The sequence below is a fragment of the Lepisosteus oculatus genome, chromosome 11 (assembly GCF_040954835.1).
Source record: "Lepisosteus oculatus isolate fLepOcu1 chromosome 11, fLepOcu1.hap2, whole genome shotgun sequence".
NCBI classification, from domain to species: domain Eukaryota; kingdom Metazoa; phylum Chordata; class Actinopteri; order Semionotiformes; family Lepisosteidae; genus Lepisosteus; species Lepisosteus oculatus.
In genome coordinates this window covers 35,703,346-35,718,865 of record NC_090706.1, presented here as the reverse complement: position 1 = coordinate 35,718,865, position 15,520 = coordinate 35,703,346, and the positions used below count along the sequence as shown (strand labels likewise).

The following is a 15,520-nucleotide window of genomic DNA, read 5'->3' as shown; positions in this document are numbered from 1 at the left end:
AGTTGATGCAATAGTATCACTATTGGTTTTTGGAACACATGTAAAGCCATGCATTTAAATGCAACACGTGCAATAGAAGCTGAATTTCCTGTTTAGCAATGTGATTACAGTAGTTAAGGTTCGACGATTCTTTTATTGTATTTGTACTTTCCCTCTAATAACATCCGCGATACGCATGATGAAAAATATCAAGATGCATTGATAATCAAGCTCTGGGAGTAAAGATCAAATCGTTACTTTTAGTGGTTTCATTTTTTATGAATGTTTTTTTGTTACAATTAGTGTGAAGGGGTGCTTTAGAGTTTTTGCATTGTCCGTGGTGCTGAAGGGACAGCTCACGTCTAGGTTTTCTGAGATGCGGAGAACAACGCGCGTTTCCTAAAAGGATTTTTAAGATTATTCTCATAGGTAATAACGAATATACATAATGTAGCAATGCATATTTGTAAAAAAAAATCGAAATGATGGATTTTCACTTGTAATTGCTTGTCCACAACTTTTCTTAAAGGAGTAAAACCCGTGTGAAACGGATACTCTTAAAACTGAGGTTCGGTGCCTACAAATGAAAAAAGGTGTTCTTGCTGCCGGGGAAACGACTGGATGCACGGTGCTGATAGGGCAATTTTACAGGCTCCCTGGTGTTCAAAAGACACAGATTGTTTTTGTCTTTATTGCATGCAGTTTCAGATTTGTGTCACAGTGCAGTGGGAAATAATACCTTTCTAACACCGGTGAGTCTGTTGCACAGCAATTCTCTTTACAATGACCTCATGCATTGTTTAGTCTTTCCACAGTTCGTATTATGCTTTATTTATAATGCCTTTTAAAATAAAATATTTCACTTGTAATTCATTGCTTTGTGCGCTGGAAGGCATGGAGGTTGTTCCCACTAGGGACATACTGTAGATTCGTTTTGGGTCAGAGGTGGTTTTATGCTTAAAAGCCTCGGGTTCCCAGGACAAACGCTGAGTTTGCATCTGGCAATTGTTTTGATTTGTTGTCTGCACAAATAATTGGTAACCTATTTTTTGTCATATACCGGTGAAGCTAATCGATAGTTTGCACATTGTTTGCATGACGGTTTTATTCATTGTGTAGACGAATCATTGGGCGTCACCGTGACTGGCACTGCTCCAGCTCATTTTTTCGCTAGTGTCTTAACTTTTGTTGTCGGCAAGGTTTAGTATCCCCCATCTGTGGAAAAGATCGAAGCACTGTCGCCTTATTCGATTTCTCCTGGGGCTTGTGAGTTAGCTCTTTTTCAGCTTCACCTTATAAGTAAGCAAGATTTGTAAATGAACGAGGTGGATGCTCACTGTTCTGGAGCGCTGCAGTTCTGTTAATCTCAAACAGGTAGCGTTATTAAACGGGATGCAGTCCTCGATAGCACATATTTGCAGCTTGCAAGAGTAGATAAGGTAGACGAGCGTTAGATTTGTTGTTGTACTGTTTTAGCAGTGACAACTTTTGCCATTTAAGGAGAAGCGGTGGTTTGCGTTGCGGATGGTCATTTCCTTTTACAAAGCTGGAGAAGGACTTCGTCTCAGATGTCCCGTAACATATCTTTTTAAGTTCTATACAACACAAAATGTTTCATTTACAGTTTGTTTCTTTTTTATTTCCTGTACACAGCAGTGTATTCTAAGTGGAGTAAATTAAAATGCAGTTCATGCTTCTATAATATTTGTTTTTCAAACGTGTCAGTATTCATGTTTTATAACCATGCTTGAAAATTGCAGTCTCACTTTCACCAATAAAATATGACATTCTAAAATGTATAATAGAATAAAAACAAAGAGATTGTGTCCTTTATTCAGAACGTAATTTATTAAGACAAAGTCTGCAGAGCCAAGAATAAATAAATCGCTTCATAACAGAACAAGAACGTCTTTTGCTTTAAAAGCTGACACGATACTTTGTATGCCTGGTGTAGTCTGAGTACGTGATCGTGACAAACTGGGAAAGCTTTCACGTATTTACAGGTTCATTTAACGTGACCTGGTTCTAAATACATTATTTATAGGCAGCACGGCATATAAGAAAGTCAAGAACATTTTTTACATAATTTTTATAAAGACATTGTGGTGTTGATGATGGTGATGATGTTGACAATAGTCTGATAACAATTCAGCAGGAGTATAAAAAATAATAAACAGACAAAACTGTCTTGAGATGATTACTCTCTTTTCCGTCAAGAGTTGTATGGATTGCTAATCCGTTAATTGCAAAATTGTTTACTTTCTCTCAAAGTGCCTTGATATTGAAGATTATTGTCATTTTCTTACTTCAGTTCTTAATTTATGAATGTCAAAAACCAAAAGATTAATTTAATGTAGCAACAATAATAGATAATCTATTATCATCCCATAGTTGATTATTTCTTTTGCAGCTTGGGTGTTGATTTTGACTTGTACAGTACAGTAGTGGTCCCATACATGTATAGATATGCATATACATGAAAACATACTATCACAAAAAACACGACAATATAGATTTTTTTTCTTTTTGGGTGCATTCGTTCTTAAGAAGTGTCTTCAATGATAAAGATAAACTTTTTATCTCAGTTGTAAAACTTTGATAAGTGGGTACCTTTTAACGTTTTGCCAAGAGATGTAAACTAACTATATACAGTACTTACGTTTTTGTCCTGTTAAAGTGTAAACAATTTTCATGTGTCCTTTGGTTTATACTATGTCTTCCTTTGTGACATTTGCATGTGTTTTGTTTAAAGCAACATGCATCCAAAATATTTATTGGGTTAAATGCACATGTGGCCTTTGAATGGTAAATATTTTCACAAGATATCCAGTTTATTTAGCAAATATGAAAGAATTACATACTTATGTCTGTGGGTGTTTTGGAGTACTGTCTTTATACCCAAATTCATTGTGCCAGGATTCGTTTATTATGTTTTCATTGTTCCTACATACAGTATGTGTCAGGAAGTCAGGTGTAGAGAAAAGGGACAATTTTATGTTATAATTATCTGCTGCAGAATTTTCCAATCACCGTACTGCAGTTCATGTCGTTGAGTTATTCATTTCTATTTAGAGCCCTATTACTGCAGCTTTCCTAGACTATATCAAATGTATTTTTAAGGCAAACCCATTAATGTAAGTGATTTCATTTATAAATAGGGTCATGCATACACAATTTGGATGTGACACTGTGGTATTAAAAAGACATCAGGTGTATGCATATGCTGCATATATAAAATATACTGTATGCTCTTTATATGAGATACATCTTTATATATGTTTTGCTTCTTTGCAAAGAGCTGTGATTATAATTAAGTACTAAGCTACATGAGCTTAGACCTGTTGTACTCACAATGTCCTACTGGATATAATTGTATTTTGTTTTTCAATTTCAGCAGCTCTTTTATTTTGTCTGTAATAAAGAGACGGTAGAATGTGAGAATGAATAAGGAATTTCAATTTGCCCCACAATCAATGGTGCAAATGTATCCTGGTACCCAAAGTTAATGCGCGCCTGTAAAGCATATAAACAGAAGTACCAATACATCACAGAATGATCTTCAGTAATCTATGAAGCATGGGGGGGATGTTAATTGGAATACAAGCCTACTTTCTTTGTAAAAGGGGTCTGTAGGCAGCGTTCCAAAATTCCATTTTCCATTCCATTTACAACCACTCTATTCTCCGAAAATTTGCTGTCAATGATACATTCCAATTGAGTAACAACAAACATGAAAAAATGACACCAGGAATAAAGTTACCATTTTTTATTTAAAGCTTTACTTTCTAAATCTAACTATTATTATTTATTACAAATCGCATTGCAGAGATATTTTTTGGGGGTCAATTTTATTTGATTGAAACAAAACTAAAGTCACACTGTACTTCTGTGTGGTTTTGGTTGCTTGGTGATAGGCCTTGGGTCTGGTGATAAAATATTTGATATGATTGCCTTGTAAAGAAAATGTATGTAGTATTAGAAGGTCTGTTCTGGGTGGGAAAAATGCTTGTAAAGTTTCACTAAAGTTTCAAATCAGAACTCAGCTTTGTCCTTTTTTTCTGTTGATGTAAGAACAGATCTGTTGGTACAGTACGGTCTGGATAGATGCAGCAGATTCCTTTATACAGTATATTTAGCAGGATTTTCAAGTATACAACCAGCCTCGGGGAACACAGCAATTCCTTCACCAAGTGCTCCTTCAAAAGTCTATCACCCCACCCTGGCAGAAATTAGACTTATGGGATGTCTGATCACCATTACGCGCTCATTCTGAGTAAGCAGTGTCACGCTGTGCTAAGCTTTTATTCAGATTGTATGATGAATTAAGAACGTTGAGTCTTCTTTAGAGGCAGGATCACTGGATGTGAAGGGTAAGAAGCTGTAGACATCTTCTTTCATGGCACAAAGTCACTACCAGGACAACTGATGGAGGCGTACCATACTGGCTTCTGTGTGCAAATAAAATCAATTCCGTTGTAATTACTGGAAAATAACTACATTTTGATTTGAAAACTATCCAAAACTGAATACTAGAAAAAGAAGCTGCTTCTATTTTATTAGAAAGACCAAATGTTTTATTACTGTGAGAGAAAAAGATGTGATGAATCTTGCTAAAGTTTGCTCAGATGATAGTTGAGTAGCAACATGTAGGGCACAGAAATCCCAGTTCCAGATGACTGGTTGGTTCAAATCCTAGGTACGATACTGCTGTTGTACTCTTTAGCAATCTACTTAACCATAATTGCTTCAGAAAATCCTCTGTCATATAAATTGACAGGTTTAACAGGTTGTTATCGGAAATGAGGCTTGTTCTCAATTGATTTATGTGATTGAATAAAAAATTAAATACAAAAATAAAATACTTATAAAGCCGTGCAGTATATGTCTGTTTAAAAAACACTGGGCATGTCTTGAGGATACGTAACACTCTTCAGATGATGAAAAAGTTATTGAAAAATAACATGCAAATCTAATACAGAATTCTACTCAGTATTTTAACCTAATAAGTGAAGTCTACGGCATTATGCAGTAGACAGAATCTGCCTTTCGTCTTACTAACAAGCCATTAAGTGTGACCCAGACAAGAACATCTCTTACTAGGATAAATGTATTTCACATAATTACTTGGACAAAATGAGGCCTATTACCAATATTCAGTTTCTGAAGCAATAATGTTCCTGAATAGTTAATGGCCTATAACTGATTAATAATAACAGAAAGATTGTATGCATATTCGCTGGTGGAAATGAAAAGCAGATAATATAATGGGACAGATATTTGAAAAATGGAAAGTCCATTTATCAGTCTATCCAGCATTATAAAAATGCATATACTGTATGTAACAAAATTCACCAGACTGATGAACAGAATTAACTTTTTTAAATTGTAAAAAGATGTAACAAAGCCTTTTATTTATATTTATTAATTGACATAAATCTGTGACCATGAGTGACCGTTGAACATGTTATATGCTATGCTAATATATTTGATCAATATGAGTCTAATCCCTTGAAAAAAGAAAAATAAACTGGTGTTCAAGAAGGCACTGAAATCCTTAATGTTGCAGTGTCTTGGTAAAAATGCAAAATGCCGTGGAAAATTCTGTCCTGAAGGGATATTAGAAAACAGTCTGTGGAAAACGGGAGGATAGAAGCATAATCAAGTTAGGATTAGGTAGCTTGTTGGCATGAATAACTAAAAGATTTTCAAGGAACAATGAAGAAGCTTTGAAGTCCTTTACAAAGAAATTGGTGACATCGCATACTCTAAAGAAGCAATTGGCAAAGCCTTCATGATGCAAAATACTGTATTAACAAGTCCACATGAAGACCTTACATAAGCTCTGATGTGTGTTTGATCATCTGTGTTTGAATGGTTATGTGTTTGTTTGCCATTATATGCATCTAATACATGTGACATTCGTTAAGTGCTCACAGTTTTCTGAGGAGAAAAAAATATTTTTCCAGAAGGGTTCTAAGCATGGTCCTTTATTGTGCACACTAAAAGTAAATATCAGGATAGGGTAGTGCTCATTGACGAGAATATCTAGCGCCCACCCATAAAAAGAGGAACTAAGTTAAATGATTAGACACTAATTATGTCCTTTAATTACGTGAAGGGTTGTGGAAATAATAATTAGACATACATTCTGGGATTATCTGTGTCAGTAGGATTCTAGAGGTTAGTCAACATGGATTTAGAAAAATCGGGACTTGTTTAAATAAGTTGTTATTGTACATTGAACAAACAATAGCAGTAATGGCTACGAACAGAGCATATGATGTGGTATGTTTAAATTTTCAGAAGGCTTTTAAAAGCATTGTCATAAAAAAATAATTCTTAAATTGTGGGTGGTAGAAACTCTAATAATGCATGTCTTTGGGTGCAGAAAAGGGAAAATACACTAACTCAGACTCACAAAACAGAGCCAGCCCATGGCCAGTTGTGTGTTGCCACTTGGGGAATTTCAGTTAGAGGTGAATAATCCTATAGCCTAGATACAGACCATTAAAATCTGAACTATGTATCTTAGTCTGTTGTTCTGCCTTTTTAAAATCATTATCACAAAATTCTCAAATTTTCTTCATCAGACAATGTGAGCATTAGCACTGCTTCATGTGTTTTGATTTAATGATCATTTAACCCTAATTTTCTGCATCATTAAAATTCATATTTTGTGTTATTTTCCATAAGTTGTTCGATATGATTGCTTATTTTTAAATCTGGCAGTGCACCACTGTAGACAACAGCATGTCAATAAACAAGTCGCCTATTGCTTTGGATTGTTCTGATCTATTTGTTGCATTTACTTGGCATTCCCTTAAAGAAGGGGTTCCCAATTCTCATCCTGGGGATCCACAAATCTGCAGTTTTAATGAATTCACTTAAATGAAAGCATCTTTAATTCAGTTTCTTACAACCTTTGCAAATTTTTGGTGATTTTACCTCCTATACTTTCAGGAACAGAAAGCAAATATTTCAGGTTAAACATATGATTGCGTCTTAGAGTTGAGTTATTTTACTGTTCATTTGGAACAAAAACCAGCAGGTGTGCGGGTTAGGTGCTGTATGGGAAACCCCTGTTCTGATCTCAGTTGCACAGCTCATAAGTTAATAGACAATGCTGCCATAGCCTCTTGGAAAAAAAACATCTAATGAACCTATAAGTTAAAGTGAGTTAATGGTCAAGCTTTTCACTTGGAATGGAAATCGGCTGTCTTGTCCAGCAGCAGACTTTCGCAGCCGTAGGCAACAGTATAAAAAAATGCCATGTTATCTAAAGTCAGTGAACTGAATGCCCTTTAGTAAGCTTCCTTAAAATACCAGAAAGGTTTAAGGCATTGAGTGCTCTCTTTCACGCTTCTAAATAGTGCTTCCTCCAGGGCAGTATTCAGTAATTCCTACTTTAGTGCTACTGTATCTGCTATTTTGAATGAAACATAAAACAAGACTTTGTTTCAGTACTCACTGATAATTTTCAGATGGAATAAAATTCATGCAAAGGAAAGCAAATTAGAAATAGCTGCCTGGCACAGGATAGTATTTTCCCATCAAAGGCGAGTCTCAGGAGACAAGTGTGTCTGCTGAAAATAGCAGACAGTTTTAAAAATGTGTGTTCAGCAGGGTTCGGGAACGAGGTCCTGCAAAATCACCTTTAATGATGAAGTATTGACATGGACTGAAGTTGCTGATCACCCCCACTGACAGATGGGATATTTAGCAAGGTCTTCAATTGACAGGTCCTCAGTTTTCTGTCTGCTTTGTCAGATGAAGTCCTAGACGTCTAGTAATTCCTCTTTTTTTTCTCTTTCTCTTAGGTGATAAATCTTTCACACAGACCTATAAACACCTGAAAGTGAGCCGGCTGCATGCAAATTTCTCATTGGGTTTGAAAACACTTGAAGCAGCACCATGGATTTTGTGATGAAGCAAGCTTTAGGTGGTAAGTACAAGAGATAAGCATCTTAATTCTAATGGTACCAAGTACTTATTCAAAACTGTTTGAGCCTGAAATGGCAGTCTTTAATACAGAATAGTGCTCTGGGTGATTTCCTGTCAAGGAAGGAATGATGCATTGCAGACAGAACTGCAGTAATAGGGGGAGGACTGGAATATAGCCCTGGCCTGCCCAACAGTGAAGATTGAAACCAGCTGAGACCCAGTGAGATTACCAGGGACAAGATTCTCTCGTCAAGGTGACCTTAGCCCAATTCAAAATAGTGTTATTCAGGCTTTTCCAAGAAAACGATTCCAGTAAATGGAGAATAACTGATTTTACATTACTAATTGATAAACCCCATATACTGTATGTATTGTACATATATTATTTATACACACATGTTCATGCATGTGTGTGCACATGTCTAGAATAATTTAAACCAAGCTGAGTGGCACTTTACCTTGAGGTCGGCAAGGCTATAAATCCATTCTTGCATTTGAGTTAATAAGCTGGGTGACTACATGTAATAAAAGGAATTTATGTCCTCGCCATCAGTTCTTCCGACAAACTCAAATGGATTAAATGCCCTTCTCTATGGTTGCTGTGGCAATCTGATAACCGTTTATTGTGCCTCATTTTTTGCTGGGTCAGAATTCAATGGAAATTCTCACCCGTTGCGGGATTTGCTGTCTTTGTATTTCTGATATACAGATAGACAATATATGTCACATATCAGTAGAAGTTAACAAATTCAGTTTTATATAGTGCCAAATACATCAAAATACAAAACATTTCAAGGCAACTTGGGACAGTAAGCAAACAAAAGAAATACGTAATGACCAGATTAGAGTTATGAATACTAATAGCTAATTTAAGCTAATTTAAACCTCATTCTCATGAGGTGAACAGTCCTTGTACACCCACTATCCGTACTAAAAGCAATGAATGATAAATCATGGGTTGTTTTTTTTTTTGCTTTGTTTTGCTGTGATTATGAAATGAATTTTTGCCCAAAACAGTATTTGTGATGTGTTACACCGAAGAAAAATCATTTGAATTTATATTTGTAAGTGGGTGATGCAAGCGTATAAGGAAACTGACTGACTGCCATCTTAATTTTACTTTAGATAGATCAGACATATCACAGTTAAGTAAATAATATCTTGATGAACTATATTCAGTTAAATGTCAGGCTGTTCTATTGCAACTCAGTAGCATTTGTATTTTGTCTTGTGGTCTAATGTTATAGCAAAAACTGAGTATGAAAATATTGATTAAACTTCTCTTAAAACAGCATTGATGTTCCAAATAAAGTAAAACAGACTACACCTGCAAATGCGTCCTTGAGTAGTACTTTTACAAAAGCCAGGTTTATTCCCCCCAGCCACTGTATATATGAGGCTGTATTGTGAGAATACACAAAAGGTAGAAGCTTTCATAATCCTTATGGTAACCATACAGACCATTTTTATACTAAAAGATAACATTTGTAATGAAGAACGCTTCAGGCAGTTAGGGTCCTGATGTAATGGAAAATTGATTTTACTGTAGGGATGTTCTTGAAATCTAGTGTTATAGCAAACGTTAGACTTCAAGACTGGGCACACAGGTGTTTTGGGTCTCACATTTCTGTATGCTTGTGTTGTGCTTGAATGTTATTGAGACAACTGGTTGTTCTCTGGGTATTTGTAGTGTTCGTTCAATCAATGTAACAATTCTCATGTTGTTTGAAGACATCTGCATAAATATCAAGAAAGCAGTAGACACATTGTACCTCTTGTTTGAGCTTTAACATCTCCCACACAATCAATTGTGCTCTATGCAGTGAGGTAATATGAAATAAATAACTGATAATCTATTCAAAAGACAGGAAAAAAATGCACCACAGAATCTTTTTGGATTAAAGATTAAATCCGTGAAACCTCTTAATATATGGCAAGAATCTCTGCAGTTCTCTCAGTATAAACCTGCGTGATAGTGGTTTTGACAGCATCATTTTGTTATTGCAATGCTTTTTCCTATGGAAAATCTCTACCAGCTGTGCAGACACTCAGCTTTAAAGCAGCTGACAACAGAAAAAAGGGGGAGGGGATATTCAGTTCATAGGAGGAAGCTTTGCACTCAAGAGACTATCTGATCACGTTATAACCAGCACAAGGAAACCTGCAGAGACTGAATGGGTGGCTGTCCTTAAAGGCACAGAAATGGCTAATTGAGCGAGATTAGAATCAATCTGAGAACAACAGAAGCAGTACATCTAATTAAGACCCTTTTCCATGGGGGTGTGTGCACAGCATTCAACCAATTTTCCTTGTTGCTGTGGAGAAAGGATTGTAGCTGAGTTGAGAGACGCAGTTCTTCTTACCATCCTGTAAGGGGAAAGGGGAATATATCATTTTAAAGTTTGCTTGGCTATGATTTTTAAAAAACCTCACAGTGTGCCATTGGCATCAGGAAATATTATAGTATGTTTTCATCCATCCATTTTATAACTGCTTTATCCAGTATAGGGTCGGAGAAGGGACAGAAGCCCTCCTGGCAAGCAACAGGTACAAGACAGGGTACACCCTGGATGGGACGCATGTCCATTGCAGGACACATACTGACACAAATATGCAAACCCTCACAGCGCTAGTTCTCACACAAGCCAATAACCTGAAACTGGAACACCCAGGGGAAATCCATATAACTACAAGGAGAGCATAAAAACTCCACACAGATACAGTAGGACCTCAGGTCTGGAATTAATCCCAGAGCCCCAGCTCCATGTAGTTTCTTTGCATTAGAAACTTCTTTTAGAACAGTGGTTGTTGATGAGGTTCTAGCCACCTTTGGATTCAGCAGTAAAACAGAATATTTGTAAATACAGAAATATGGAGATCTTGGAGGAGTGTGAAAGCTCTTATCCAAAGTGAAATGATGCCCATGGTTAGTATATCTCTGAAAATTATACAGTTTCTGAATTATTTTTTGTTGTTGTTTTGGATTTCAGATCATTTTTGCGTTGTTTTTGTTTGCTGACTAGAGCTTCATGCTTTGACATTTCTGTTGATATACTGCAGAGCTCCCTGCAACTTAATGGAGCATGCTGTAAAAATGAACGCCATCAATTATTCACAGGCTTATATTCCCCAAACTTTCTGTGCATTTCATTTTTTGCAACAGTCAAACAAGTAAATAAGAGCAGTTCACCTCTATTTGCATAGCGGTGTACAAATTATTCAGTGGCACAGCAATTGCAATGCATGTCCTGTGTATTAAAATTAAATGGTCTGAGCTCCCATTGCTCTTTAGTTTCCTCTGCATTCTCCAATGTACTGTATGCTGTGCTGCAAGTTGTTTGTTTAAATGTTGTCTTTTTAACTGCTCCTAGTAAGAGCTTGAGTTAATATGAAAGAGCAGGAAAAAAAAATTAAAAAAGCAGGCACTATGTCTTGAGATCACGCTCTGTTTCACAGGTTACACAGTTCTTTTGCAGGAGAATATATTTATTAGAAGCTGTTTGTTCACTCAGCAGTGTTTCTGTGTGGAATACAGTTCTGCTGTACTGTTACTTGCACTGCATACAAATTCAACACTATAATGCAGAGAGCGAGGGAGATCATATTGTGATTAGCGCAAAATGAAAAGCTGCATTTTACTTGTGTATGCCTCAGTGCACAAATATCCATGGGAATATTGTTTTAAAGATTGAGTGACACTATTGTTTATTTATTTAACTAAGAATGATGCATTCTTGCTGTTTGCATGTTTCTTGGAAATATTTACAAAGCTATTGATTGTAGGATATTTCAAAATCTAACAAGACTTCTCTAGGCTCCTCCGTGACTTTTCTTTGTAATGCCATGTGAAATAATTGGGTGAAAGTAGAGCATTTAGTTACACTAAATGACAAAGCTTGACAGTCACATGATGCACTTATTTTATAATAAGTCATTGTGAATATGCCCTTTTCTTCTTCCACTAGAATTTCCAATAGAATATATAACTGTAGCAAAGAATGTGTATATGATATTTAAATGTGGGGTGAATTTCATGTTACCCTAGTTTATTGAGCTAATGAGGTTCAGTGAGCTTGGCTTTGAGTGTTTTAGTCCTACCGTGGTAAGGATCCTGACACAGTATGTATGATTTATTATACAATAAATGAGTTAGTTGTTTATGGGAGAGGTTTATTAACTCTTTCATCCCTTCTCTTCCAACTATGGACATAACATCCTAAGATACCATAAGATTCTGTGGGAGAAACAAAATTATGCAAAATGATTGTTTTTGTTGTGCTTAGTGACTGAAAATAAGTATATTTTTACAGTAAATGAAGGCATTTGAGAGTTAGTTTCTATTATTTTACATTTGGTGCATAAAATAAGGTGGCACTTTAGTTATTCTTTTCTCATTTTGCATGCATGTGATTGTGTAACCTTGTTTAAAAAAACACTCTTTTTGTCCCTGTTCATTCCCTGTTAATGGTTATGTAAGATGCCTTGTTGAAAACAAAACCCAGTCTTTTGGGTGAATTGCCTCCTCAGTAATGTAGTTTGAGTGCACACATTAAAGATGCTAATGAGCTGTAGTACTCTGGTGAAACTTTAATTTTCCTTACGGGTAGGGACAGTGCTCTGCTAGAATGAAGTATAAAAAGGATTTAATGTTTTTTTCTTTCTCCATGTGCATTTAGTTTTGAAAAAAATTTCTTTAAGTGTGCTGGTTGCTATTATGAAGGCGAGTACAATATAGCTTTGCTAAATTAAAAAGTACTGAAATTAAAAAGTAAATGATCCATACTTCAAAGAGAAGCCCTTTTGTTAAGAAGTTGCCATTTACAGTGTAGTTTTGTTTATTCTCACTATAAAGAGGGAGGTTCAGTGTGTATTAGTCATCATTAAATATTGTATTACAAAAAAGTGAAAAGTGAAAGTTCATTGAACTGGACAGATGTATATTAGCCTAAGTATTCTAAAAAAAAACTTTTTTTTTTAGTTTACATATAGAGGATGTTATTGGTAACTTCAATAAACAGGATCTCCATAGTTTTGTAGTTTTGGTTTTAAAAAAGATCTATTGTTTGATGCAATCACTGTTAAAAAAGACTCAAAAATAGCACAACAAAACATGGCTTAAAATACACTTTCTACATCCTTTAAAACAGAGCTTAGTCAGTTGTGAGTTTGCTTTATTTTCACAAATATTAGCACCGTAAGCACCTGTAACTATAATCAGTTATTCCTAAAATGTTGAGGTCAGGCCTAAAATGTACAAGAGAATCTCCAGCAGCCAGAGCCTGAATGAGCATTTCATTATTTTTTGCGGCTTTGTTCAAAATGGTAGAGAGACTGCTATGGAACATTGAAACAATGCCTTCAGATTTACAAGGGAACAGAAGCAGTGCAAACAAGACAGGTAATGGAGGAGCTTTGCATTAGGATAGGATCACACAGGAAGCTGTGCTTCTCTTCCAGATGGCAGACAGTAAGCAGCCTGCAGTTTGTCCTGGGGAAAAGCAAACAGTATGAATTTTTAATGGGGTGTCAGATGGCCTTTAAAATGCAAGCCCTACAATAAAAAATAATAACCTGAACACCTTGGGTGATTGGATTCCTTGTTTGTACTTATACTGTATGAAAATATAACTAGGATTTACAGTATAGATATAAGCAAAAGCAAGCATCTTGTGGGAGACAAAAAGAGTGTGGTTATCCAGAAATTACCTAAACTCCATTTACACCCGAAGAAGGCTCTACAGCTGAAACGTTTCTTTTCTTCTCTTTCCAGCACGAAATAAACCTTTACTTGTTCCTAAACTCCATTTAGTATTGTTAAAGCTGACATAGTTCAAGATAATGTTTCCACTATTGCATGTGTTGTATAGAAGGGCCTATAACATACACCAATAATCCAGACTGATGCACAGAGCAATGTGGTAAGTCACAATTTATTAAATATTTGTTCCCACTTTCAGTGCATGAAGGCAAATTGATCTAAGCACTTATTTTTAATATTCTCTCATTTGATGCCGTTGTATTAATGTGCTAATTGACTAAACGTAAAGTTGAGATTTGGAGCTGGTTAGTGGTTAGTAGAGCTAATGGAGAATTACAGATGGAAACGGGCACTTCAGTTAAGAAAGCACACTGAAAACCTGAGAAAATATCTAAATGGATCGTTAAATCCTATGATATGACAAGAAGGTTGCAACAGTTGCCACTAGCTTTGATTATACATTGTGTAGGTTTATTGCCCAATATGAATATTTCTCAGCAATTTAAAAATGTGTTAATTTTTAAAGCGTTTAATACTTGTACTCAGCATCTTAGTGATAAAGCTGTTTATAGATTTTCTTGTCTTATTTTGACAGTAGAAAACTCCATTATAGATGTATTTTTGTGCTCTGCAGTGGTTCTATCCAAGAGTGACTGTGTGATTTGTTTATTTTTCAAAGATGAAATTTGAGATAGCTACATTTATTAATAATAATAATTCCTTACACTTATATAGCGCTTTTCTGGACACTCCACTTAAAGTGCTTTACAGGTAATGTGTAGCCCTGCCTGGATAATGTGACGGCAGTCATAGTGCAGACAGTACGCTCACCATACATCAGTTATCAGTGCGGAGGAGAACAAACTGATGAAGCCAATTCATAAATGGGGAGTATTAGGAGGCCAGGATTAGTAAAGGCCAATGGGAAATTTGGTCAGGACATTGGGGTAACACCCCTAATAATTCTGTTAGTTTTTTACAGCAGGACAGATTTAATCTTGCCACTTAAGCAGTGCACGCTGTTTAAAGTTTATTTATTTATTAAAAATGCTCCTAAATTTATACTGCACCCCAGAGGACTGCTTCAGTAGGTGAGCTCTTCCTAATCTTCTCAAAGCTGGATGTACAGGTTGTAAGCGTGCAATGCTAGTTAAAGAGACATAAGAATGCCACTCAATCTGCTCTAAAGCTGAATAAGCCTATAAGCAACTAGAAAGTGTGAAATGAGAGCTTGGACTACTAATTACTGCTTGTCACAGTCAGATCTTCTGCTGACAGAATGAAACGTGGATCCTGCTGAAGTATTTATAGTCAAATAAGCATTTCAAGCTTGGAACTAAATCCTCTATTGTGTTAACAAGATACAGGTTAGCAGGAGGTGAAATGGTGCCAAGAAATTAGGTGAAAATGTAAGTTATTGGTGAAGAAGGGATTATACCATTTTAAGACAATTTCTTTAGTGGTTTTCACTGAATCTATTTCAAATTTCCCATGCTGTTATTTTTAAGTGGAAATGTGCAGTGTAGAGATGCATACAAACTAGACACATTGCAGAACAGATATACAAAAAAAACGTCTTCGCCCTACGAGTGTTTTTCTTTGCTACCTTTTCTATTGCCGGTCTATATCACTGTCAGCTCAACGCAAGGATGCACAGCAGCAGAGCTTCTCTGCAGAGGGCACTGTGACCTTGAGCTCAGACACCCTTCCCCCCACCTTCCCCTCCAAGGTTCTCTACACTGAGGGTGTGAGTCCCACTAGCAAGCAGCATGACTCAAGCTGGGCGCTAATCTGTCTTCCCCAGCACTCTGCCACTCAGATTCTCTGTTCATTTCGGAGTTC

General features: G+C 36.1%; 1 protein-coding gene across 3 annotated transcripts in view; it reads left to right on the top strand.

Moving 5' to 3' along the window:
* The window catches only part of cplx2b (complexin 2b), a 68,666-nt gene that overhangs the window by 24,635 nt on the left and 28,511 nt on the right, over positions 1–15,520 (top strand). For 2 of the 3 annotated variants that reach the window (XM_015349991.2, XM_015349990.2), the window contains exon 2: positions 7,797–7,921. In XM_015349991.2, coding sequence (XP_015205477.1) covers positions 7,891–7,921 — 31 coding nt within the window. In that variant the 5' untranslated portion in view covers positions 7,797–7,890. Of the gene's footprint in view, positions 1–650; positions 732–7,796; positions 7,922–15,520 lie in introns of those variants that run through there. The other variant, XM_015349992.2, reaches the window with a different exon arrangement.